Genomic DNA, 26748 nt, shown 5'->3' with positions numbered 1-26748 from the left:
CTCTGCACTCAGAGTCTGCTTGAAGATTCTCTCTGCCGCTCACCCCTCCACGCTCTCTCTCTCTCTCTCTAAAATAAATACATAAATCTCTAAAAAATTCACAGGAATGAAGCTATTGCGGTTTATATTACTTTTTAAAATTAGGTATTACATTTGATTTCATTATTTCAAAATTCATTCATTTCAAGGTCTCTGAATGTTAGGTATTGAAAGAGGAGGAAAGTGGTATTAACATTTATTTAGTTTCTTCTGTTCATTGGGTGTTTTTGTAATTTTTTTTAAAGATTTTCTTTATTTATTCATGAGCGACACAGAGTGAGAGAGAGAGAGAGAGGCAGGCAGAGGGAGAAGCAGGCCCCATGCAGGGAGCCCGGCGTAGGACTCGATCCCGGGTCTCCAGGATCAGGCCCTGTGCTGAAGGCGGCATTAAACCACTGAGGCACCTGGGCTGCCCGTTTTTGTAATATTTTAAGATTCTCTTAAACATCTCAATAATAATGCTGAAAGGAGAGCTGCATAAATGTATTCATAGTTCATATGATGCAACTGAGGGTCACAGAACTTCTGAAAAATGTTCAAATTCAGCAGCTCTTTTTGTTACTGTGTTGTGATGTTTTTAGCATGAGCTACTTTGGGGCACTGAAGTATTTTGTATTAGCTTAATTAAAGGTGCCAAGCTCTCAACAATGGAGAACAGACTTCTATGCTTTGTTGCATCCAAAGTATTAATTTAATTTTATTTTTTTAAAGTATTATTTTTAAAGGTTACTGAAACCAGTCTGCACCCTTCAAGATTGTAATAATGTTGCTGGAAATTTTGTATAATATCTTTTTTTCTTTTTATTCTTTTCCCCCTCCTCCTCCTCCTCCTCCTCCTGCTCCTCTTCCTCCTCCTTTTCCTCCTCCTCTTCTTCCTCCTCCTCCTCCTCCTCCTTCTTCTTCTTCTTCTTCTTCTTCTTCTTCTTCTTCTTCTTCTTCTTCTTCTTCTTCTTCTTCTTTTCTTCTTTTCTTCTCCTTCTCCTTCTCCTTCTCCTTCTCCTTCTCCTTCTCCTTCTCCTTCTTCTTCTTCTTCTTCTTCTTCTTCTTCTTCTTCTTCTTCTCTAGGAAAAGGCTATTTTTTTTTCTTTTCATTCCAGCACAAAATTCTTTGGGGATCAACAGGTTTACACTATGTGGCATAGTGTTCAAGAAGATACTTTAGAGCCATCTAGGAAGCTGTTAATGGATTTCCTGAGGTATTGATATATTAAAAAAAAAAAAAAGGAAATGACAAGTAAGGAAGCCAGTGTCTTTCTAACCCTTAAGTGTAACATATGTGACTTGAAAGTTAGGTCTGTCTCTCTGTTGCTCTAAGAAAAGACAAATTTCAAAGTACTATGTCAAGTTAATCCTTAACATGTTCTGTACACCATGTGCTTTTGGATTCAGTGTCCTTTAGACAAAGTAGAAGAGGTAGAGATGTGCACATAAAATATCTTGGCATTGCAACCAAAAGCTTGAAACCCTTTTCAACTGGAAATGAACATTCTGAACCACCTTTTTAAGCACTGAAAACTTTAATTCCCAAATAGCAGTATCTTTTGAACAACACATTCTTCAAAATTAAATCAGAAATTTGACTTTTATCAAATGAGCTAGGATAAAAGCTTCATAGAACTACATAAATGAACCATTTTGATACAGAAAGGTTGTGAGGTTATATATGCAAACATACAAAATTAGGTCACTGAGTGGAAGCCAGAATGGCCTTGATAACAGCATCTTGATATTTAGATTTTAGCTGAGTAAGAAGTTGGGCATCGTTCTAGCTGCCAGATGCCATGGAAGGAGCATGCAGAAGCTGTGAGAGGGGGTGGGGAAGTGGGGGTTTGGGTGCCTGCCCCTCTCGTGAGCTCACACCTTTCCTGCCCTCAAAGAGAATTCTAACTGGGGAGAGAGTAGAACTGAGCTGGCAAGTGTGCCTCAGTTAACTCTCGCTTTGGGGATTTCTGGGAAAATAGACCCTCAGGTTGGAGCACCGTATCTTACTTATTTAGGATTCCGTGGTAAAGTAGAGATATTATGTAGAATCTCCGTATTATGGAGACAAGAAATTAGTACGTGTTAGATCTTTTCTGATACTATTTTGGCAAGTCCACAGGCACAGCAAGCTGGACCAGAGAAGTGAGGTGTCCAAGACCAAAAAACCGTCTTGGCCCCACTGCAAACCCTTGTCCCTTCTTCCGCACCAGACAGTATGCACAGTGGTGAAGACAAGAGCATAGATTCTGGAACCTCAAAGCCTGGTTCCCATCCTGACTCTGTTCCTCCTTTCCTGTGAGCTCACGGGCTGATTGCTTAGTGTTTCTATGGCTCAGTTTTCTCATCTGTAAAATGTGATGATATTAAGAGAACTGGCCTCTGGTGCTAATGAATCCGTGTACACCACGTATGATTGTGCTTGGCACATAGGATGATCTATCTATTCATTATTTTGATCATCATCATCATCATCATCATCATCATCATCATCAAGATCATCATGTTATCACGTAATTGCTATCCAGCCTCATGATGTCAACTTTGATCTTCTTTTAATACGTCTTGACTGATGCCACTCGGCTACTCAAAAATAGTAGCTGGTGAATTTGCAGTTTAACAAATGCTAACTCTACGGCTTGGTCCTATGTCCCCTACACCTTCTGGCCAGAATCTGCTGCTCGTGTCAGGCTCATCCCTACATTCAGAATGCTCCTTCTTTCATTTGTAATGCTTCCTTTTTTTCCCTTATAGAGATTCAGTCACATGCCTCTGGCCAAGAAGAAGCTTACTTTCATCAGGAAATGTGCCAAGAGTTGGGTGAAACAGTGAAACAACATCAACTGCAACAGTTGAACCCTTATACAAAGTACAGGGTATCAGTAAAAGCCTACACCAATGGAAAAGTGCGACGTGAAGGAAGTTGTGAAGTGTGTGATGTTAAGACAAATGAATCAAGTAAGTTATATGCTTTGTTTTTTTGTCCTGTGAAAGGCAAGGAGCGAAGTATGAACTTTTGAGTACAGCATCCATCCATCCTTATGCTTCATTTGGGAAACACATTGACGTGGCTCAGTGGCTCATGTGTTAACATCTAGGGTTTATAATGACTTAAAATACAGTGATTTGAAAACTGATACCCTGGGTTCTCTGTATTCCTTGTGTATTATCATAGAATCATAAGAATGAAGCATGAGGGCATATTAACTGGTACAATTTTTAAGATTTCAGGCCATTTAGGTACCTAATCAACTTAGATAAAAATGCATGATCTATTGTTTTCTTTAGTATCTAGAAATACTAACTGTAATCAGATGCCCAATAACGTCTCACTCGGAGAGCAAATCGTTCACTTGCTAACCTCTGCTTACCTGACAAACCACCTTATAAAACATACTACTTTATTGGCCTTTTCTTCTCTTTGTTACGCTTAACTACCTATTTTATTTTATGGCATATTTGCATTCGAAGTTTCCTTTCAAAGGCCTCTTGCCAACTGTATGATGTAGTTATAGTTTCCAGGATCTAAAGCTAAATCTATCTCTCAGGAGAGGAAGGAAGTCAGGAAGGAAGAAACGCCCCGGTGTCAGCCAGTATCTGGCACCAGGCTCATGAAAAAAAAATTGTCTTATTCGGGGCTGACAGTAGAATGCTTTTAATGAAATGTAATGTCGGTTAGGTTCTGGTTTTAAAAGTCCAGATCCTCAGAGTGCCTGGGTGGCTCAGCTGGTTAAGCACCTGCCTTCAGCTCAAGCCCTGACCTCAAGGTCCTGGGATCGAGCCCTGCGTTGGGCTCCCTACCCAGCGAGAGCCTGCCTCTCTCTCCCTGCCGCTCTTGCATGCACGCTTTCTCTCTCGCTCACTCTGTCTACTCAGATAAATAAATAAAACTTAAAAAAAAAAAAAGTCCAGATCCTTGAGCTTTATAGGTTTATTTTCCTAAATTTCTGTGAAGTCACAGAAAACAAAGATAATTTGTTGCTGCTCCTGAAGAAAGCAGCCAGCCAGGTGGTTACTAGGGTCCTGTACGTACCTCAAGAACAGAGGAGCTCGGGGCAGCTGGCTGGCTCACTCAGGGGGTAGGGCATGCAACTCTTGATCTTGGGGTTGTGAGTTCGAGCCCCATGTTGGGTGTAGAGATTACTTAAAAACAAAAATCTCAAAAAAAAAAAATGGAGGTACTGGACTTTATAGAGGCCCTCAGGGTCCCGTATCATTCTCTTCTCTCCCTGCCCCTTCCTTCCCCTCCTCTCCACTTCCCTTTCTTTCCTTCTCTCCTCTAATTCTATATACTCCCCTTAGGGGGTGGCATAAACTCTCATGACTTCAAGTACAACATATATGCTAATATTTATTAAATGACTAGGTGGCTTATCTTTAGGTGTTTTGTTACAGCGTTTTGATGTATATGCTATTATAACTTCCTCATCCATAACCCGCAAAATCAACACTTAAGATAATTTACATTGTACACGTATATTGCCCAGTGATTTAAATATGCATTTGCAAAGGGACTAAAGTAACAAATGTTTCTTCATTTTGATAGATCCAGGCCCAGTCAGGGACTTACATTTTTCACGGAAGTCAGATAATAGTGTGCAAGTGAGGTGTAAGCCTCCTGCTGCCTATAATGGCCCCAAGAATGGCAACTACCACCTGCAAATCAGAATTGGAGATGTCCTGGTTAATGATTTGCTTAACAAAGCTTGCGAATTCCTTGTAGAAAATCTTCACTATTCAACAGAATATAAGTTTAAGGTAAGAGTATGACTTCTATAGTCACTGTAGTACTGATATACATCATATGACTGTTAGGTCCTACTTAAATAATACTAAGATCAGCGTTCATGTGAGCTGGAGAAACTCTGTGTCTAATGAAATCACATTTAAAGTCTAATGAAGACTTAGAAATGCCTTATGTTTAACTCCAAACTCTGCATCTCTAGTTCTTAAAATAGTGGTTTCAGGTAAATATTTTGTTGGAATATTTTTGACCTTCAAAATGATTTACTTACAGCAAAAGTATTGCTCCTGTGTCAAGAAGCACAACATTTTAATGCCGTGGCATATGACTTTGTCAAATCTTGTATTTACCTTGACTTTTTGTCTTTGTTAACATGAATTTTTTAATTACAAAATATCTTACAGGTACATCCAGGTTAGAAAACAGTAGAAATAGACATTACGAAATACCAGTGAACATGGGGAATGAAAAGACTCACCCGTAAGCTTAGTGTCTACTAATCATTTTGTGAATGTACCTCGAAAATGAAAAAACTCCATCTTTGCCCTGGTTGTAGGGAAAAACCCCAGCTCAGTCTTCTGTTCTGTGTCCTCTGTGAGTCTCCTGTACTGTTCACAGGCAAGACTACACTGATGACACCTCAGGTCACTAAATGGGTGGGGGCTTTTCCCCGTATCAAGCAAGTCTTCATGGCACCAGCTGGGTGTCCTACAATTTAGGTCAAATCAGACACTATCCGCCTGGAGATAGTTAAGGGCTCAGTCCCACAAGACTGCTCCCACCCCACTTCAGATGCCAAGTGCAAGTAGTTGGTCCCTAGGTTACCTTCAACTTCTGTCCAACTTCGCTACAAATCAGGGATTCCCATGACCCTCTCCTTAGGTCTGATTATTTGTGTGGCTCATGGAACTCAGGGAAATGCTTATTTACATTTACCAGCTTATTAAAGGATCTGATAAAGGATGCAAATGAGCATTCAGAAGAAGAGCTATGTAGGGTGATGTCTGAGAAGGCTCCACACACGGGAGCTTCTGTTCCCATGAAGTTCCCATGAAGTTGGGGTGCATCACTCTCCTGATGTGGGTGTGTTTGCCATCTGATAGCTCCCCAAAACTTTGTTCTTTGGAGATTTTTAAAAAATCGATTGGAAAGATTAATAATCAGCCGTTAACTTCATTTTCAGCCCTTCTACCTTCTTGAGATAATGGGCGGCGGGGCTGAAAATTCCAAGCTTCTACTCATGGCTTTATCCTTCCAATGACTAGCCCTCGGTCGGGAGCCCATTCATTCACCTCGTTAGAATGAAAGACACTCCTATCAGGGAAATTCTAAGGGTTTCAGGAGTTCTGTTCCTGAAACAGGAACCAGGCAGAGACCAAAATATATTTTCCATTATCTCACAACTTCCATCCCATGTGATGCATATTTATATGTACGCAGCTTATATATTATCAACATTCTGAACACACACTTTTTCATATATCACTACATCGTGAACATTTTTCCACATTAAATATTCTGCTACTATGCAATTTTTAATGGTCGTATAAGATTTTTATCATATGGCTTTATCACGTTCTATGAACTGTGTTTGTTTTCATCTCTGCTATAATCAACAATCCACAAACACACTTACGGGTAAAAAGCAAAATCTTTGAATGTGTCTTTAGCCATTTCTGTTTAAATGAATTCCTGATAACAAATGTTTGGGGTCAAAAGGAATTTACATGTATTTTAAGAGTTTTTGCGATGATTTTTTTTTTCTGCGATAATTTTACCAAATTATCCTTCCTATTACAGTATATGAAGTGACTGCTCTTGAGAGTCTCACCAATACTGGGCATGTCCTTTTTCTTTGATGTTTAGTAGGTGAAATATGGTATTGACGTCTCTTTGTTTTGCTGTTGAAGATAAATATAGTTTTTGTTGTTACTATTATGGCTCCTGTGGTAACATACTCTTTACATCCTTTGCCTAGTTTTATTTGGGGAACTTTTCAGATATTGATGATATTCAAATCTTTGTCTTATGAGTTGCAAGTTTTATTCCCAGTCTGGAGTTTGTTTCTAAATTTTATTTATAATACTTTAAGACACACAGTTTTTCCTTTTACCTTTATTTAGCCAAATTTATCAGTTTTATTTCTGATTTAATGAAAATTTCCACAGTCAATAGTTGACTCTTCAATATAATGTTGACAATTGGTTTCATATCCTTTATCACTTAAAGAAATGTTCATATATATAATAATATATTATACATATTATATACATTTATATATACATATGTATATATTATATATTTCTTATAATATATTTTATATATTATAATGTATATAAATATGTAACCTTTCTTCTTGTTTGTTTAATCAGAGACATCAAATGTTTCAATTGCACTATATTAGATGATGCCATGGTTGTGATGACATGATGTGATTTGTTTATATGGTGAATTATAGTAATAGGTTTTGTGATGCTAAACCATGTCACATTCCAAGAGAAAATCGTGCTCTGTTGTTGTGCATTATTCCTTGAAAGTATAATTGAATTAAATAGCTTATTTTTTTTTTGTCTTTATGAATGGATATTCATCAATGAGATCACTCAATAAGGGGGTAGAGGTAGTGGGCATAGGCATTTGGCATAGGCGTGGCCATGCATCATTCTTATTATATTTTGGTATAAAGGTTGTGCTAACCTGATAAAGCACATTGGAGACATTTTCCTGTTTTTCTACATTTTATAACTTTAAATAGAACAGGGATGATTTGTTCTCTGAGTAATTTGTTTTAATTAAGCCTTTTAACACAGAGGAATTCTTTCTGAACCATTTACATTTTCTTTCAATATCATTGTGCTTTCAGATATTTTACACTTTTTTTCCAAAGAATAGTCCATATAAAAGAAATATTTTGTTATCACATATCATATACGTTATATTTCATCTCCCATTACTTTTCCAGCACCCACCCATTAAATTCTATTTCTTTTTAGTTTCTCAAGTACATATATTTAGGTACTTTATCTGATGCTCTTCTCTCTCTAGAATTTTCTTCTCCTATTTGTCAATATGATAAGTTATTCTGGAAAAATACAGGTAAACATCATATTAAAATACAATCTTCAAATTTAAATTGGTATATAATTATTTAGTAATTCATTCTTTTCTCTGCCCTCCAGAAGATTGTCTCTTGTTTTCTTCATTGCACATTACATAATTCATTTTCATGTTTCTTTTTGTCTCCACTACAAAATTTATGCCATCACAAGGAACCAATCACCTTAGCTTTATTCTTCATTGTGATCTCTGGTTAGTAGATTGATAAAGTTGTTTTCATCATACTTAATTAACGTGGATTTATTTTTATGTTCTCCTGGTAATTTGGGATTAAAAGTACTTTTCTGTCCATCTCTTTCTATCTTTATTATCTAACAACAAAATAACAAAAAAAGAAAAGTTAAAGCTATGAACTGTCCTTTGGTAAAATTTTGACTGTATGCCATGACTGTGTTATTTGTTACTAATTTTTAAGTGACTGACATAAAGTTTAATGAGTGGATTTTAAAGTAGAATGTTCTTGTTATTGATAACTTTCAAAGAATTTATATCTGCAATTTGAAAGAGTTTTTAATTTATCTGTTTTTAAAGAGAGTGTTTTTGCATTTCTGGTGCTTGGATTTTATTGTTATTAATTATTAGCTGTAAAAAGATAATTAGCTTTTACAATTCCTACTTTTTGGAATTTATAAAGTATTTTTTATAGCTCAATGTATAATGAATGTTTACAAATACTCTGTGAATACTAGGGATTTTTATATCCTCCAAAGGGTAAAAACTTAGATCCATATTTTCCAAATTTGCCAATGTAAAGATATTAGCTTATCAATAGGGAATTTTACCTTAAAGATTTGAATACTTTGATGTGTGGATTTTATATCTTCAGTTTCACTTATTCTTGCTGATTATAACCATTATTATTATTATTATTATTATTATTATTATTATTATTACTGCTAAATAGGCTAATATTTCCTTGACTTTTTCACTGTTAAATATTTTCTGTTAAAAAATATTTGATAACAACATATTGACCTAACCTTGATTTTGATTTTAAAGTTATCCTGTATATATTAAATTAAATAGCATTGTATGAGAAGTAAGGTATGTGCTACATAAATAAATTTACATTGGAAAACTATTTTCTCTTTTACTATTGAAATTCAGGTCTACTATAACAATGGAAAATTTGATGGAGCTTCACAAAATTTTTCTCACACAACATCTTGTAAGTCATTACATGGCTATTTATTATAATTCTATTAAATATATATTAGCACTTAAGCTTTATTTTATATTCAAACTTATATTTAATTTTTAAATGTTCATATATTTTCCATAAACATAGTATTTTAAGTTGTCTGAAAAACATGTATAGGTAAATAAAATACAGTATTTTATTTTATTTTTAACTTTTTATCTGAGTATAGTTGACACACAATGTTACAGTAGTTTCAGTTGTACAACACGGTGATTTAACAATCCATACATGATGCTGTGCTCACCACAAGCTACCATCTGTCACCATGCAAAAAAGCTATTATGATATCATTGACTATATTCTTTACGCTGTGCGTTTTATTCTGATTTATTTTATTTTATTCTGATTTATTCATTTCATAACTGGAAGCCTGGCCTCCCTCTCTCCTTCTCCCATTTTACCCATCCCCCTACCTCTCTTCCCATAGACAACCATCACTTTGTTCCCTGTAAAATACAGTATTTTAAATTCAATTAGGAGATTCAATTATTAAAGGGCTCATTGATTTCATAACATAATTCAAAAGAGGATTTATCTGTGTAGACTTAAAATTCAATTAGGTTTATGACATTTTTTCATGTTTGTTAACACGGCAGGTTTGTTTCGTGTACTGTTTTAGAGATTGTTACTCATTTTATCTTATTCTGTCCCTCCAAAGTAAGCTCGGTAGAAGCAGGCCTTAGATACAAATCTGTCCTGGTTTAACTTAACTAAAGCTAAGATAAGCACTGCTTAATAGCAATATGGCTATTTAATTTTTTATCATTAATATTTTAAGTAGTTTAATCAAAATAAAGCTGCAGATTTTAAAAATCACTTAAATTTAAATGTCATCATAATAATGAAAATAACAGGTGCATATCACCACTCCCCACTCCTCATTGTCCTGCTCGCTGAGATGACCACTTTTCACCATTTCTATTTTCACTTCTCCTTATAGCTCCCTCAGTATATGTCAAGAGTATTAGCTGCTATTCTTTCTAGAGTTACTAACATTGCCCATTGATCTGATCCTATCGAGGAAGAAGACTTACTACACTATTTTAAGTTTCTCTGGTTGTTGGCTTGTAAATTAAATTAAATTAAATTAAATTAAATTAAATTAAATTAAATTATTTAAATCTCTATGTGTTGTGTTATCAACCGTAGACAATTTTTGATGCTATCATTGCACCGTCTCAGTTTTACTCTCTTACACACCTATGCATCTGCACAATCACTAATGCCTTCTTTTCCAAAAGCTATGAAAGCTCGTGTTCCAAATAGCTTTCCTAAGGCCCTTGTACAGTTTTCTTCTTTCTACTCAAAGGTCAAAAGAAAAGCTGCCAATATGAAATGCCCGCCAAATTCAGTGAGAGGGCTTTGATTTTATTTTCATATAAGTCTTTTTCTTTTATGATTCCTTACAATAAAAACAGCTTCGTTGAATTGTTTTCTACCTTGCAGGTCACTTAGAGCTGCAGCACCCACTCCTGGGGGGGGGGTGTCGTCACAGACTCAACTGGACATTGCACAATCACATCTTAATAAGCCAGACATGACACCACTTCGCTCAGAGAGACACAGAACAGGAAACAGAGCGTGCCAGCAAGGAAGGCTGGCAGCAGCAATGATAGTAGCAGTGCACATGGCAGTGCCAGAGCTGTACTGCCACCCTCCCTGGGGCAAGTGAGAGCATCAGATCATGTGTGTGGTGGTGAGAGATGTCCTGGCTTAGCAGCTCCATGTTAAGAAAGGAACCAATATCTCTTAGAATAGTTCCACAGGCAGGGCTTCCAGACACGTCAGCAGGAGTGTGTCCAGAGATGAGATGTGCTGCCCTGGGTGACTCCGCTCAGGGACACCTAAAGCTAGGGCTTCTCCCAGGACAGTGTAGTTCATACACAAACCTCCCTGTCCAGATTCAGGTTAGCAATCAAGGGTCTTTTTCACCATTAGGAATGTTGCCTATTAACAGCTGATCACCCACTTTTACCAGATTTCCATGTCCGTGGAGCTAGAGAGTCATCCCATGGCCTTCCTTCCATAACACAGAAAAAGTTTTATTGACTTTTTGCTCACAATGGCATCTTTATTAGAGATAAATAATATAGTGACTTTTTAATAGTGACATCGTCTCCAGGGGAGGTCTCAGGTTGTGACTTGCCAAGAATACACCTTCTAGAAAAGTATTGCTGAGCTTCTCTGGCATAAGATTTCATCATCTGTATTTTGACAACATTCCCAGTTGAACTGCTGGGGCCCCTTTCTTCCTGCACTGAAGTGGACTCCCTAGGTGGACAGCTCAGGGGCTGTCGTAAAACTTACCTTCTTTGGTTTCCTGTTTTAGAATGGCTACATCTGAATTTCATTTTTAAAAAAATGTAGTGGTATATATTCTCTAGCGTAAGAAGAAAATATTCTAGTTCTTGCACACATGAAAATGCAATGCTTGGTTCTACTCTGGCACTTGATCAATATTTTGACTTGGTGTAAAATTCTAAGTTAAAAAAATCGAGACTTGAAAAAGTATTTCTGTTTTGTTCTCCTACATCTGGCATTACTTTCTAATGCCATCCCATTTCTCGTTCTTTTTCTATATTCCCATACTTTTTTTCCCTTTGGAACTTTTAGACTTTCCTCTTTATTCTCGGTCTTGCTTGGGTCTTTTTCATTTATTTTCCTGGATACTATAGGCTTTTGTGACTTCAATCTCTGAGAAATTTTCTTTGCTCCAGTTTTTTTTTCTCTGTAGTCCTTTTGGAGCTCCTGTTAATCTCATTTTGGAAATTGTATGTCAGTTTGTTATTTTAGAATCCCCCTTTCTTGTTGAGGGTTTCCTTGAGAGTTTGGTTCTTATCAGCAGTCGGATGAAAGCTATTGTGAGACAATAGGAAAAGTTGATTAGAAGTTCTGTGATCCTCAGAGGGTTTGTTGACTGAGATTCTTTGTATTATTATTATTTTTAAAATTCTTTTTTTTTTTTTTTTTGTTCATGAGAGAGAGAGAGAGAAAGAGAGGCAGAGACACAGGCAGAGGGAGAAGCAGGCTCCAAGCAGGCCTGATGCGGGACTCGATCCTGGGACTTTAGGATCACGCCCTCGGTGGAAGGCGGCACTAAACTGCTGAGCCACCCAGGGATCCCCTGTATTATTATTATTATTATTATTATTATTATTATTATCATCATCATAATTATTATTATTTCCTACTTTTATGTAAATAAAATCTTACTTAACTATTTACTTAGATAACATCTACTTTTTACTTATTTAAATTTTTTTTCTCGTTTTTATTTAAATTCAAGTTAGTTAACTATATAACGTAGTATTGGTTTGAAGAGTAAAATTTCAGTAATTCACCACTTACATATAACACCCAGTGCTCAACACAAGTGCCCTCCTTAATGCTCATCATCCAGTTAGCCCATTCCCCACTCACCTCCTCTCCAGGAACCCTCAGTTTGTTCTCTATAGTTAAGAGTCTCTTATGGTTTACCTCTCCCTGTTATTACCTTATTTTATTTGTCCTTCCCTTCCCCTCTGTTCATCTGTTTTGTTTCTTAAATTCCACATATGAGTGTAATCATAAGGTATTTGTCTTTCTCTGACTTATTTCACCTAACAATACATTTTAGTTCCATCTCTGCCATTGCAAATGGAAAGATTTCGTTCTTTTTGATGGCTGAATAATATTCCATTGTATGTACACACACCACATCTTCTTTATCCATTCATCGAGTTGATGACACATGAGCTCTGTCCGTAGTTTAGCTATTGTTGATAATGCTGCTATAAACATCAGGGTGCACGTCCCCCATTATATCTGTATTTTTGTATCCTTTGGGTAAATACCTAGTAATGGAATTGCTGGGTAGTAGAGTAACTCTATTTTTAACTTTTTGAGGAACTTCCATACTGTTTTCCAGAATGGCTACACCGGTTTGCATTCCCACCAACAGTATATGAGGCTTCCCCTTTTTCTGCATCCTCACCAACTTCTATTGTCTCCTGTTTTTAATTTCAGCCCTTCTGAAAGGTGTGAGGTGGTATCTCATCATGGTTTTGATGTGTATTTCCCTGATGATGAGTGATGTTGAGCATCTTTTCATGTGTCTGTTGGCCATCTGGAGGTCTTCTTTGGAAAAATGTCTATTCATGTCTTCTGCCCATATCTTGCCTGAATTATTTGTTTTTTGTGTGTTGAGTTTGATAAATTCTTTATAGATTTTGGATACTAACACTCTATTGGATATGTCATTTATAAATATCTTCTTCCTATTGAATATGTCATTTATAAATATCTTCTCCCATTCTATAAGTTGCCTTTTAATTTTGTTGATTGTTTTCTTTGGTGTGTAGAAGCTTTTTATCTTGATGAAGTCCCAGTAGTTCATCTTTGCTTTTGTTTCCCTTGCCTCTGGAAATGTGTCTAGTAGAAAGCTGCTACCGCCCAGGTGAAAGAGGTCACTGCCTATGTTCTCCTCTAGCATTTGGATGGTTTCCTATATCACATTGAGGTCTTTCATACATTTTGAATTTATTTTAGTGTGTGGTGTAAGAAAGTCATCCTGTTTAATACTTCTGCATGTGGCTGCCCAGTTTTTTCAACACCATTTGTTGAAGAGACTTTCTTCCATTGGCTATTCTTTCCTGCTTTGTCAAAAATTAGTTGGCCATAGAGTTGAAGGCCCATTTCTGGGTTCGCTATTCTGTTCCATTGATCTGTGTGTCTGTTTTTGTGTCAGTACCACACTGTCTTGATGACCACAGCTTGCTAATACAGCTTGAAGTCTGGAATTGTGATGCCTTCTGCTTTGGTTTTACTTTCTTTCTCTTTCTTTCTTTCTTTCTTTCTTTCTTTCTTTCTTTCTCTTTCTTTCTTTTTTTCTTTCTTTTTATTTTTATCAACATTAATTTGGCTATTTGGAGTCTTTTCTAGTTCCATATAAAATTTTAGATTATTTATTTTAGTTCTTTGAAAAATGCTGATGTTATTTTGATGCAAATTGTATTGAATGTATAGATTGCTGTAGGTGATATATATGTTTTAATATTCATTCTTTCAATCCATGAGCATGGAATGTCTTTTAGTTTTGTTTGTTTGTTTGTCTTTTTAGAGAAAGATCAAGCTTAAATGTGGTGGGGGTGGGGAGGACGAATGAAGGGAGAGGGGCAGAGGGAAAGGAATAGAAAATCTTAAGCAGTCTCCGTGCCCAGGGCAGAGCCCACGCAGGGCTAGATCACATGACCTCAAGATCATGACCTGAGCCAAAATCAAGAGTCAGTGGCTCAACCCAACTGAGCCACCCAGGCACCCCTCAAATATTTTTCCATTTTTTTGTGTGTGTCTCTTTCAGTTTCTTTCATAAGTGTCCTACAATTCTCAGTGTATAGATCTTTTACCTCTTTGGTTATATTTATTTTTAAGTATTTTATGATTTTTGGTACAGTTGTAAATGGGATCAGTTCCTTGATTTATCTTTCTGATGCTTCATTATTGGTGTACAGAAATGCAACAGATTTCTGTATGTTGATTTTATATCCTATGACTTTGCTGAATTTATGTATAAATTCTAACAATTTTTGGTGAAATCTTTTGGGTTTTCTACATAGAGTATCATATCATCTGTCAAGAGTGATAGTTTGATTTCTTCCTTGCCAATGTAGATGCTTTTTCTTTATTTTTGTTGTCTGATTGCTGAGGCTAGGACTTCCAGTACAATGTTGAACAACAGTGGTGAGAGTGGACATCCCTCTTGTGTTCCTGACCTTAGGGGAAAAGCTCTCAGTTTTTCCTCATTGAGAATGATATTTGCTGAGGCTCTTTGGTATATGGCCTTTATGATGTTGAAGTATGTTCCCTGTATCCCAACTTTATTGAGGGGTTTTATCAAGAATGGATGCTGTAGTTTGTCAAAAAAATTTTTTTTTGCCTATATTGAAAGGATTGTAAGATTTTTATCCTTTCTTTTATTAACGTGGTGTATTACGTCAATTGAAGGGCAGATATTGGACCACCTCTGTAGCTCAGGAAAAAATCCACTTGATCATGATGAATAGTTATTCTAATGCACTGTTGGATTTGATTTGCTAGTATCCTGTTGAGAATGTTTGCGTTCATGTTCATCAGAGATATTGGCTGATAATTCTTTTTAGTGGGGTCTCTGTCTGATTTTGGAATCAAGGAATGAGTTTGGAAGTTTTCCTTCTATTTCTATTTTTTGGAACAGCTTCAGGAGAATAGGTATTAACTCTTCTTTAAACATTTGGTAGAACTCCCCCGGAAAGCCATCCGGCCCTGGACTCTTGTTTGTTGGGAGATTTTTATTACTGATTCAATGTCTTGGCTGGTTATGGGTCTGTTCAAAATTTCTATTTCTTCCTGTTTCAGTTTTAGTAATTTATATGTCTAATTTCTCCCAGATTGCTCAATTTGTTGGCATATAATTGCTCATAATATTCACTTATAATTGTTTATATCTCTATGGTGTTGATTGTGATCTCTCCTCTGTCATTTGTGTTTTTATTTATTTGGGTCCTTTCTCTTTTCTTTTTGATAAATCTGGCGAGGGGCTTATAAATTTTGTTAATTATGTCAAAGAACCAGCAATGTTTAAACTGTTGCACCCACAGTCTTCCTGATCAGTCCATTAATTGTAACTCTATATAGACTATTTCTCCTAACTCTAGAGATGCCAACCTGGTCTGAACCACTGCCCTACTTTGCTTAGATTATAGTATTCTCAAATTGTCATAAAAATCTGTAAAATGCACTAGTCAGAGCATATTACTTCTCTGTTCAAAATCTTGCAGGTGCTACCTGTTTAACTCAAAAACTAATGTATCCTTAAAATGGTTTCAGGGCCCTACAAATCTGAGCTTTGCCTCCTCCTACTCCCCATCGTACTTTCAGGTGGCAGCTCATGCTGCCTCACTCTCTCCATTCCAGCCGCATGAGTCTCCCTGCTATTCCTTGGACATGCCCAGCATGCTCCTGCCTTTGGGTTCTTGCCCTAACTATACTCTGCCTCAAACATGCAACTTTCAGATACCTGCTTCGTTATCTCCCTCACTTTCTCATAGTCTTTATTGTCTTCTAACTTCTCTTACCAAGTGCTTATTCATTATGTATATTGTTAAGTGTCTGTTTTTCCTCTCACAAAGTTATTTCCATGAGGACAAGGATCCTTGTTTTGTTCTCCAAGATATCTTAAGTACCTAAATCAGTGTTTGACATACAGTAAGATTCAACACTACTTTTTGCAAATCATGAATAATTGCTATTTATTATATCCCAGACACTGTGTCACATTTTTACTGTAAATCAGCTCATTTAACCTCATTTTAAGAATTAGGGAATGGAGTCACAAAGGTAATAAAGATTCTAGCCAAGGTCGCACCTTGGAAGTGGTTGAGCTTGGATTGGAACCCAAGCAGTCTGGCTCTAGAAGTGAGGCCCTGGATTTCACTACATTCCTTTCTGCACTCCCATTGTATGTGAAAAGTGTAAGATATTAATCCAGGGCAAGGGATATTTCCAGTACATTCTCTGTTCTCTGGCTTTCTTCCAGAAAAGGCATGGTTTCATGTCAAACTTTGGTGAAAATTTACATCAGGATAAGTACTCCTAATGGTAGAGTGAAACAGTTTTGTCCCCTGTTAAATTGATTTTATACCTCAGTGAGCAGGTGAGAAATTTTATCTGTGTGGGACAGAAGCCTTTCGGATCCCTTTGGGAGACTATCTACTTCTGCACATAAAGTTAAACTATATGAGTTTCTCTCTGAGATTTATAATAACTAGATTACCTCTCTGATGCCTTCAAAATGGAGTGACTAAAAGAAAGAAGTAAGCTGAAATGATAGTATCACAGAAGGAATAGTATTTTGTGGAAGGAGAGTTTCTCTTCTAAATTCTAATTGTTCTCTTAAAGTATCAGATGCTTTTATTTGTTTTGAATAATATAGGCAAAATATGCAAAATCAGGGATTTATTGTATCTAGTATTATTTTAAAAATTTATTCTTTGAAAGCCTCAAAAGAAATGAGCATATTAAAATGAAAATACTTTAAAGGTGATTATTCAAAGAACTCAGCAAAATATCTGACATAATAATCTTTCTTCATGTTATTTTTCATTTCTAGATAATTCTAGAGCACTGATTATATTTCTGGTGTTTCTCATCATTGTGACATTCTTAGCTCTGCTTGTTGTTCTCTATAAAATCTATGACCTACGCAACAAGAGGTCCAGGTAAGAGTTTGATTTCAATATAATATAATAATGCTGAAAGCACCAATCTAAGAGGTAAGTTTAAAACCAATTAAGTGAAGAATGAAAAGTAGCACAAAGTTCAGTTCATCAATGAACTTGTGAACAAAAACTTACTGTAGTCTTCTTGGTTTATAGTAAATACTAATATTTTCTACATTTACTAATAATGTTATAGAGTTTTAAAAATAATAACCAATGAAAAGAATAGATATTTATTCTTTTAGTACAAAGTAGGTCAGAGGAATCTAGAAATGATAAAGGCAAAAAGAAAAGAGAAAATACCTAGGGAATTATGTATTCCTTTGGCCAGGAACAACTGCATTTTATGAAAAATAATTCTAAAATAAAATAATAAAAAAATAAAATAATTTAGTCACTTACCTGAATTTAGCAGACAACCCTTGGTTGATGTCTTCCTCCCTTACTTTTTCTTTATTCCTCTCTCTTTCCTACAACTCTTCTTCATTCTTTCCTGCCTTCCCTGCCATGATCCTTCCTCCTCTCCTCCCCTTCTCTCCTCGTTCCCTCTTCCTCTCCCCTCTTCTCTCTTCCTCCTCTCCTTTCCTCTTTACTCCCTGGCTCCATTCCCTCCTTCCTTCAATAAATATAAAGTGAATTGATTCATTAAATATACATTGAACCCCAACTGAATTCTATGTTTCTTAAAAATATATAAACTTACGCTTCTTATTTTCACAGTGATTTAGATGAAGAGCAGGAACTTGTTGAAAGGGGTAAGTATACTTACTTTTTACTGGTGAATATCCCCTTCATGTTTGAATCCATTCATTTTAAATAAGAATTCAACATTTAAAAATATAATCTGGACTTATTCTGATGATATAATGATGAAACTTAATTCATTTATTATACATATATATATTTTTTTTATTTATTCTATACATATATATTGTGCTAGCACTGAAGATATGGCAGTGACAGGCCACAGACTCCACTCTTAAAGGGTTTGAAATCTAATAGAGGAAAACAGAAATATCAACAAATATGACAGTAGTTTGGTAAATGCCATAGAATTGAATGTATATGGTTCTATGGAAAGATAGAAGATAGAAGACTGTGAGTGGCAAAGGCAGCCATCTGGGTCTTCTAAGATTGTGGGGAGACATTAGATCAACAAATGAGGGAGTGGTGGATGGAAGAACAGATTGAAAGTCACAAAGTGGAAGACTTGGTAGTATGTGTGTACAAGTCCGGTGGGATGGTGGCTGTTTCCACTAAAGGACCACTAATGGACATGACAAAAAAGTTGCAATTTGACTTAGAAGAGGAAAGGAATTTCATTTTTCTCTTCTTTTTTCAACTGTTACATTGTTCCTTTAATATTTTAAATGTGATTTTTGATCTGGTAAAAGGGGGTGGAGTTAAAGATTGGAACTCTGTTTACAATAAAGAAAATGTATTTTCTCATATTCAGGACAGGAAAAATTTAAGTACTCCTATTACCCAAACTCCATAAAACCTGAAAGGTGGCCCTAATTTCAGAATGAATGAATATCAGAGGTTTTCGGAGACCTAAAGGAGCAACTGTACATGCCCAATGTGATACTCGTATTTGGATAATAAATTTCCACAGACAATAAGATACCCTAGTGGACATCTTTCTTGATCTGAAAAGTAGAGAACACTAACATGAATAGAAGGAACATATTTTTTACATGTGTGACACTTCACATTCTCTTATTCTTCTGAAATTTTTGTTTTTCAGGTGCCATATACAATTGTAGTTCTTTATGGTTAATATATTTTTACTCTTTACTAAGTTATTATAAAAGCAGAGCATATAATATGTTCCATACCCTGGAGGCATAACAAATTAATGCAACTTGTTTATAGCATAGTGTAAAGGGAATATCAAATGAAGCTGAGTCTTGAGTAGAAGGTATTAATCGTATTCTCTTATAACTATAGTATAGCTAATAAAGTATAGTAATTCTTATATTGCATTACATATTCAAACTTTGGATTTAGGCAATGGAACACATAATAGTATTAGAATCTTTTTAACAAATAGAGTTACATGCTCATATGTGTATTCAGAAGACAAATTTGAGGCAGTTGAAAAGATAAATCAGGATGAGGAAAAAAACAGAGACAGGGAGAGGAGTTAGGAGGTTGTCATTCCACAGATGAGGAGGACTGCTTGCACCTGACCAGGGACAGAAGGGATGGGAAGCACCCAGTGACCTACTGGATATGCGGAGGGAGGGGGAAACTTTGGATAGCATGAACGTTACAGCCTTAAATTAGTTTGCAAGTGGTGATCTTGTTTCCTGAGATTTGAATACTAGAGTAAAGGAAAAATTATTTTTACTTTGAATATTTTGACTTTGAGGTAAATGTAGGATAACTGTGTGGAAACTCTGGGAGAGAGTCTGAAAGGTTATTATAAAGTCCAGAAGAGGGCTGGAGCACAAGATTCAGATGTCATAGGCTTCTAGGTGAACCCTCGTATGGGAGTGAGATTTTCTGGGTGAAGTGTGTGAGGGAAGGAAAGAAATGAAAAATGGAATCCAAGCTATAAAGTTAGTGAAATTCATATGAACACTTGAAAGATAGACATAACCCTTGTCATGAATCCTTAATATGTTTAAAGATGATGAAAAACAACTGATGACTGTGGAGCCAATCCATGCAGATATTTTGTTGGAAACTTATAAGAGGAAGATCGCTGATGAAGGAAGACTGTTTCTGGCTGAATTTCAGGTGTGTGCTCCTCTTGATATATGATGAGAAATTTACTCAATTATTAACCTAAATTCTGTTTTAAAGGTATTATATAACTATTTGACTTTGTAGTTTGTCCCACGTAACACTACAACATAGTCAAAGCAGATATTATTAACATATTTATAGAACAAAAGAGAGACACATAGTCATGGAACTAGAAAATATTTCAAAATAATTCTTCCATATATCATTATCAGTTATGAAGCTGTGTCACAAAACATATTTGGCTGGTTTTGTACTTGTAGTCTAATTAACTATCTAAGTATGTGTTTTTAAATGAATTTTCAAGTGGCAATTAATTCTGAATTTGCTCTTGCTCGTGGGTTTTATTCTCAAAGTAGCCCATCATTCATTTTCTAGGTGTTTTTTGCATAACAGTTAATAATGCTAATTTCAATTACCATACAGGACTTGTTCATGAGCATAAAGGAAATACCTTATAGAATGTCTCCTTTGCTCAAAATGATCAGTGGCCAGCAGAAAATTATTTTTCTTGAATCTGCTGTGACCCAAAGGATCTTTATGTCTTTCAGAGCATTCCACGGGTGTTCAGCAAGTTTTCTATCAAGGATGCTCGAAAACCTTTTAACCAGAATAAAAACCGTTACGTTGACATCCTTCCTTGTAAGTACTCATTGAGAATTGGATTTACATGTATTTAGGCTACTTGATTATTCATTATTTCATTTGTTTATATTTCTTTTCTTTGAACAGATGATTATAACCGTGTTGAACTCTCTGATATAAATGGAGATGCAGGGTCAAATTACATAAATGCCAGTTACATTGATGTGAGTAAAAATGCATAACTGCCAGATTATTTTACATCTTTGTTATTTTGCCATTGATCATTTTCATTTTCCTTATAATCATGCATTCCATCCGATTCCTTCTTTGTCATGGCAAAATTTTAGAAATATTATTAGAAATAATTTGTATGATGAACGCTGGGTATTATACAATATGTTGGGAAATTGAATTTTAAATCAAATAAAGAAAAAGAATAAATCTTTTTAAAGATCAGAAAAAAGTTAAAAGAAATGGTTTGATGTAAACCCCTATTGTCACTGATATAAACAACAAAATCGTTAATATCTGCTAGGATAGCTATTGATGATTTGTTATTGGTACTAGGCACATTGTAGAATTTTTCTCCACCAAAAAATGATAGTAATAGTTAAAGTACTTGGGTGACCACTATGTGTGGGGTGTTAGACTAAAGGATCCATGTATGTATTTCTCATAAGAGCCCCACATTTGCCCCGACCACGTGCACCATGCTCACTGCAGAGGTGAGGACTGGGAGGCTCTGGTGAATTAGTTATCCTTCCCTTGCTCAATCAGTACAAGATTGAGTTGGGATTTCAAACGCAGGTCTGTGTGACTCCAAACTTGTGCTTCAATTATACAACATTGCCTTTCAGCAGAGGTGTTCTCCATTGCCCCAGATCATTGTATTTACTTAAAACCAAATATTTTGTATGGTTGACTTATCCAAAATATTTTAAAATGTTACTTATTATATAATTGTAAAATAAGTGATGAATCACACAATTTTTAAAAAAAACTTGAGCAGTATAAAGATAAAGACTGAAAAAAATCTTCCTTCTGCCATTTGCCCAAAGCCCCCGTTTACCAGAAGAGGTAACCTCTATGTTGCTTCTTCTTTATCCAGGCAATTTCTTTATAAACAAGAAAACGCCAACATTATTTATCATCTCCTTTACCCAAAAATGTTAACATACTATTCACATTGTTCTGTGCCAGGCTTTTTAAATGTAGGTGATATATGTGTAAAACATCACTACAAGAACAGGGAGTGGCAAATTTTTTTTTTTTTTTTTTTTTTTTTTTTTTTTTTTTTGTATAAGGGGCCAGACAACAAGTATTTTGGGTTTTCCAGGACATACCACTCTGTCACAACTACTTAGTTCTGAAGTTTAGTGGCCACACTTTAATACATAATGTGAATGTGTTCCCATTTTTTTTTTGTTTTTGTTTTTTTCTTTTTTACAAAATCAGACACAAGTTGTAGTTTGCTGACCCTGGTTAGAGCACTTGTACCTCTTTCTTCTATATTTTATAAATCATTCATGGTGTAGCCAAATTGTGATTTAGTTAATCAGTTCCTATATTAATGGACATTAAATGTGTTTTCTAATCTGCTTTTACCCACAATGGTTCAATGAATAATCTTGACTCATTATTTTACATGGGGTTTTAGTATATCTAGGATAAATCCCTCAGAAAAATTTCTAGGTCAAAGAGAATATGCATTTGCAATTTTTTTTAAGATTGTATTTATTTATTTTCGAGAGAGAGAGAGAGCATGAACAGAGGGGAGGGGGAGCGGGAGATGCAGACTCCCTGCTGTGCAAGGAGCCCCCTTGGGACTTGATCCCAGGAACCCAGGATCATGACCTGAGCCAAAGACAGATGCTAAACTGACTGAGCCACCCAGATTACATTTGTAATTTTAAAAGACATTTCCAAATGGTCTTCCACTAGGGTCATGTCAATTTACGTTCCATCAGCAATGTACGAAGGGTGCTTATTTCCACAGACTGCCAAAAGGGTGACTAACAAAAAATTTTTTGACAGTCAAATAGTTGACAGTGTATATCATGCTACTACTATATATGCTGGTGTGTAAGGTAATTCACAATCTTTTCTTAAAGAAAAAAATTGAAATTGAGGTTTGTTTGTTTGTTTGAATCTATGTGAATACATGAACGTTTAGTGGAATAGGTAAAATGGTCAAATCATATTTATCTATTTATTCACATGATGTATTCATTTCCTAGCGCTGATATAGCAAAGTGCCACAAACTGGGTGGCCTCAAAACAACATAAATATATTCTCTTTGAAGTTTCTGGAGACAAAAAGTCCAAAATCAAGGTGTCAACAGAGCCATGCTCCCTTGGAAGGGTCCCAGGGAGATCCTTCCTTCATCCTAATCTATGTTTCCATCATCCGTGACCTTCTTCCTTGTGTGCTTCTACCTCACTGTGTCACCTTTCTCCCATAGACACAAGTCATTAGGTTTAGGGCTCATCCTCCATGGGTATAGCTTCATCTTCCACAAAGATCCTATTTGCAAATGAAATCACATTCTGACTGGATATGTGTTTTTGAGGAATGCTATTTAAGCCTCTACACACAGATTATGCAAAATGATAGAAAAATGTAAAAGTATTTTTTTACGTGAATCATTCATGAGAGCTGGGATTTTTCTTCTAAAGCATTCTGTCCCTAGAGACAGCGCTCTACCCTATAGAAATGTCCAGCCTCCCATCCCCTTTGTTTGATACATGACACGTTTTGTAACCTTATTAACTGTTGCCCCTGTAAGTTATCTCCCAAGCAACAAATATCTCTTCCATTGACATGTGGTCCTGGTAGTCACAGTACAATTACTTACTTTATTCCTTTTTAATATGATTATCAAAAGGCTTGTTTATAATGACAAGCAAGACTTAGAAATGTGAGGTCATCATTTAAAAATAATCACTAGTACTGCATCATAATTTTGACTTCTATTTTAACTGCTTCTGCTGGTAATTTCTGCAGGCTTTCACAATTAGCACTAATAAACTTTATTTCAGTGCATAGTGTTTCTTCCACATTGTTTTTCAACATAAACTGAGAACAGATTTTTATAAGGATTTAGATAGTCTCTGGGAAAAAAAACTTATTATTTTTATTCAAATATATATAATAATTAGGGTATTGAGTTACACTTATTTTTCTCTACCAGAGCTGGGAGTTCCTGAAAAGCATGTCTTCAGCCTTTGGATAGTTGCTTGACATATTGTGGCCCCTCAATAAATGTCAAATGAGTTAATATATGAATAATACCATGTCATAAGGTAGAAGTTTCCAGAAGTTACTAATATTAATCCTGAATTTTTGTGTCCCATGTCACTATATTTCATCTAATGGGCAAAGGTTATCTCTCTGAAGGGCTTCTCTGATTGCTGAGGTGAATTTAAGGAATATGGTCATTTGGAAGAAATTAGCACAGTGTTTTATCTGCCTCTGTACTCCTTCTCTGCTTTGGTGAAAGGAGTGGAAAAAGTAGACATTGTAGGTAATGAAATGAAAGTTATCGTGTCTCTTATCTACAAAGGCAGAGAAGAAGTCTAGGGAATCTGTGGCCTATCCCAGAACTAGTTAAAGGAAGAAGTGTGGGGATCATATCAGAATGATTTATTGAAAGAAATTGAATAAAAATCCCAAAAGCAACCATACAGCTTGTAAGAAGGTTTAAATTGTAACAGATGGCACTCTAACGGTTGGCAGGACATAAAATATAAGAATGTCTAGATTACTTTTGTAAATTGCTGCACCATCCCTGATGAGGATGAAGTCTAGTTTTTAAAATTGTTTTTGGGAAAAAAATAAAATGAAGTTGTTTTGGGTATATAGCAAAGACACACGAAAGCCATGAATATTGTCTGTAAATGCTAACACGTTTGGCACAGTTTAATGAGTGAGCTTGAGTTAATAAAATCCCCCTTATAATCTGAAAATGTTCAGAGAAATCCACAAGAAACGGTGGGTCTAAATCAATTTCCTCTAACTCATAGTTTTGCATGTACATGAGTAATTGAGTGTTCAATAAATTATATGCCTTTGTGTGTGTTTTGAACAGGGCTTCAAAGAACCCAGGAAATACATTGCTGCACAAGGTAATTTATCTGCTAGTCTAACATTCTTTTTTGAAAATTGTTTCATAGCACCTTGAAGAAGATATTTATCAGTTTGTATTTATTTACCTCCTAGGCCCAAGGGATGAAACTGTTGATGATTTCTGGAGGATGATCTGGGAACAGAAAGCCACAGTCATTGTCATGGTCACTCGATGTGAGGAAGGAAACAGGGTAAGAGTCATAGGGTGAAGATTGGGGTTAGGAAAAGGGGGTTGGATTGCATTTCGAAAAGACCATATATATGTGCTTAGTGACAAAAACAGACAGTTCTCCATTTTAGTCAGTATAACACTTGATTTAAAACTTTTTATACCTGTAGAAAAATAAAATGTGTAATACCGAAAGAGATGTATACAGGAATACAGTTTAAGTGTTTCTGCTTACTTGCTGGACTTACATTTGATTCCTATTTCTTTGCAGTATTGTGGTAAGAGTGGTGCATCTCAGTGAGGTGATTTCACAAGGACTTGTGAAAACTTAAAACTGTCCTTGGGGATATAGGTGGTAATTTATGTAATAGGACTTTAGGAAGAGTGAAAGCCTCCCCATCTTCCAGCCTGAAATCAACTGCATGCAATCACATCATTTCTACTGACAACCCAGCACATCCCCTTTAAATATGCAGCTAAGCCTGGCAAGATCATCCTTTTACTAGGTTTACTAGGTAGTATGAAGAAATCTTTCAGGACACATTAATGGGAAATGGAATACCTTTCAAGCATCACAGCTTCAGGTGTACATGTGCTGAAAGGAGAATACACCAATGGTTTGAGACTTTCAGATGGATGACTTTTGTTGTTTTGTTTTTAAAAGAATTTTAACAAGCAAATTTGTTTAAATAACTAGCAAATTTGTAAAATTCTTAATGTTTTCTAAAATACAGAACAAGTGTGCAGAATACTGGCCATCAATGGAAGAGGGCACACGGGCTTTTGGAGATGTCATTGTAAAGATCACCGAGCACAAAAGATGCCCAGATTATATCATTCAGAAGTTGAACATTACAAATGTGAGTTTATTACATGACATTTATTTCCATATGGGTTGTCTAAAAACACAATTATGGAAGTAAGTGTAATATGAGAAATTATAATATATTTAAGAAAAAATATATTTAACAGCCTACGGGAGGAGGATTTGCATTGGAACAATAACATGGGCCAACGGGGTCAAGTTAAACCTAGTCAAATCTACTGGTATCAAAAGTATTTGTAGAAGCCCCTGAGTGGCTCAGTCAGTTAAGCATCCAACTCTTGATTTTGGCTCAAGTTATAGTCTCAGGGTTGGACCTGCTTAAGATTCTCTCTTCCTCTTTTCCCCATCCCACTCTGTCTCTCAAAAAACAAATATATATATGTAAAATGCTGTGACTCTTGATGTATAAACATCTCATTAATTATATTGACTAAATGATTGAATTATTGAATGAATGGTACAATGGCTCTTTTCTCATTGGTCTGTTATCATTACGGAAAGAATATTTATACAAATGGCACAATTGGAGAGCTCTTTCTGTCTATAGGTCCTTTCCCCTGTGCTTTAATAAAACCACCTTCTTGCACACACAAAAAAACCCAAAACCAAATGCCAAAATTAAAGACTGTAAGAAATACAAAGTTCTAATTATGTAGTAAAGATAAAATGTTTAGTTCAGAAAAGAAAACTGTCAATATAACCTTAGATAATAGTTAAAATAGAGGTCCTCACGCATGTTATTGGATTTTTAAAATTTTTTTGGGGGGGATTTTTAAAAATTTTTTAAATTTACTTTTAAATTTATTTTTTAAGTAGGCTTCACTCCCAGCATGGAGTCCAATGTGGGGTTTGAGTTCACAACCCTGAGGTCAAGACCTGAGCTGATATTAAGAGTCAGACACTTGGGGCGCCTGGGTGGCTCAGTGGTTGAGCATCTGCCTTTGGCTCAGGTCGTGCCCTAGGGTCCTGGGATTTAG

The 26748-nt window shown here is 35.7% G+C and overlaps 1 protein-coding gene across 5 annotated transcripts in view; it reads left to right on the top strand.

Annotated features, from left to right (window-relative positions):
- PTPRC (protein tyrosine phosphatase receptor type C) overlaps window positions 1–26748 on the top strand; it is a 126244-nt gene that overhangs the window by 82364 nt on the left and 17132 nt on the right. For all 5 annotated transcript variants that reach the window (XM_025429698.3, XM_025429697.3, XM_025429696.3 and 2 more), the window contains 11 exons: window positions 2773–2976; window positions 4565–4776; window positions 8987–9047; window positions 17206–17314; window positions 18035–18069; window positions 19950–20059; window positions 20617–20707; window positions 20798–20874; window positions 24739–24775; window positions 24870–24967; window positions 25680–25805. In XM_025429698.3, the coding sequence (XP_025285483.1) occupies window positions 2773–2976; window positions 4565–4776; window positions 8987–9047; window positions 17206–17314; window positions 18035–18069; window positions 19950–20059; window positions 20617–20707; window positions 20798–20874; window positions 24739–24775; window positions 24870–24967; window positions 25680–25805 (1160 nt within the window). The remainder of the gene's footprint in view (window positions 1–2772; window positions 2977–4564; window positions 4777–8986; window positions 9048–17205; window positions 17315–18034; window positions 18070–19949; window positions 20060–20616; window positions 20708–20797; window positions 20875–24738; window positions 24776–24869; window positions 24968–25679; window positions 25806–26748) is intronic.

The sequence above is a fragment of the Canis lupus genome, chromosome 7 (assembly GCF_003254725.2).
Source record: "Canis lupus dingo isolate Sandy chromosome 7, ASM325472v2, whole genome shotgun sequence".
Taxonomy (NCBI): Eukaryota; Metazoa; Chordata; class Mammalia; order Carnivora; family Canidae; genus Canis; species Canis lupus.
Note: the sequence above shows the minus strand (reverse complement) of the source record. Positions and strands in the feature narration are given on the sequence as shown.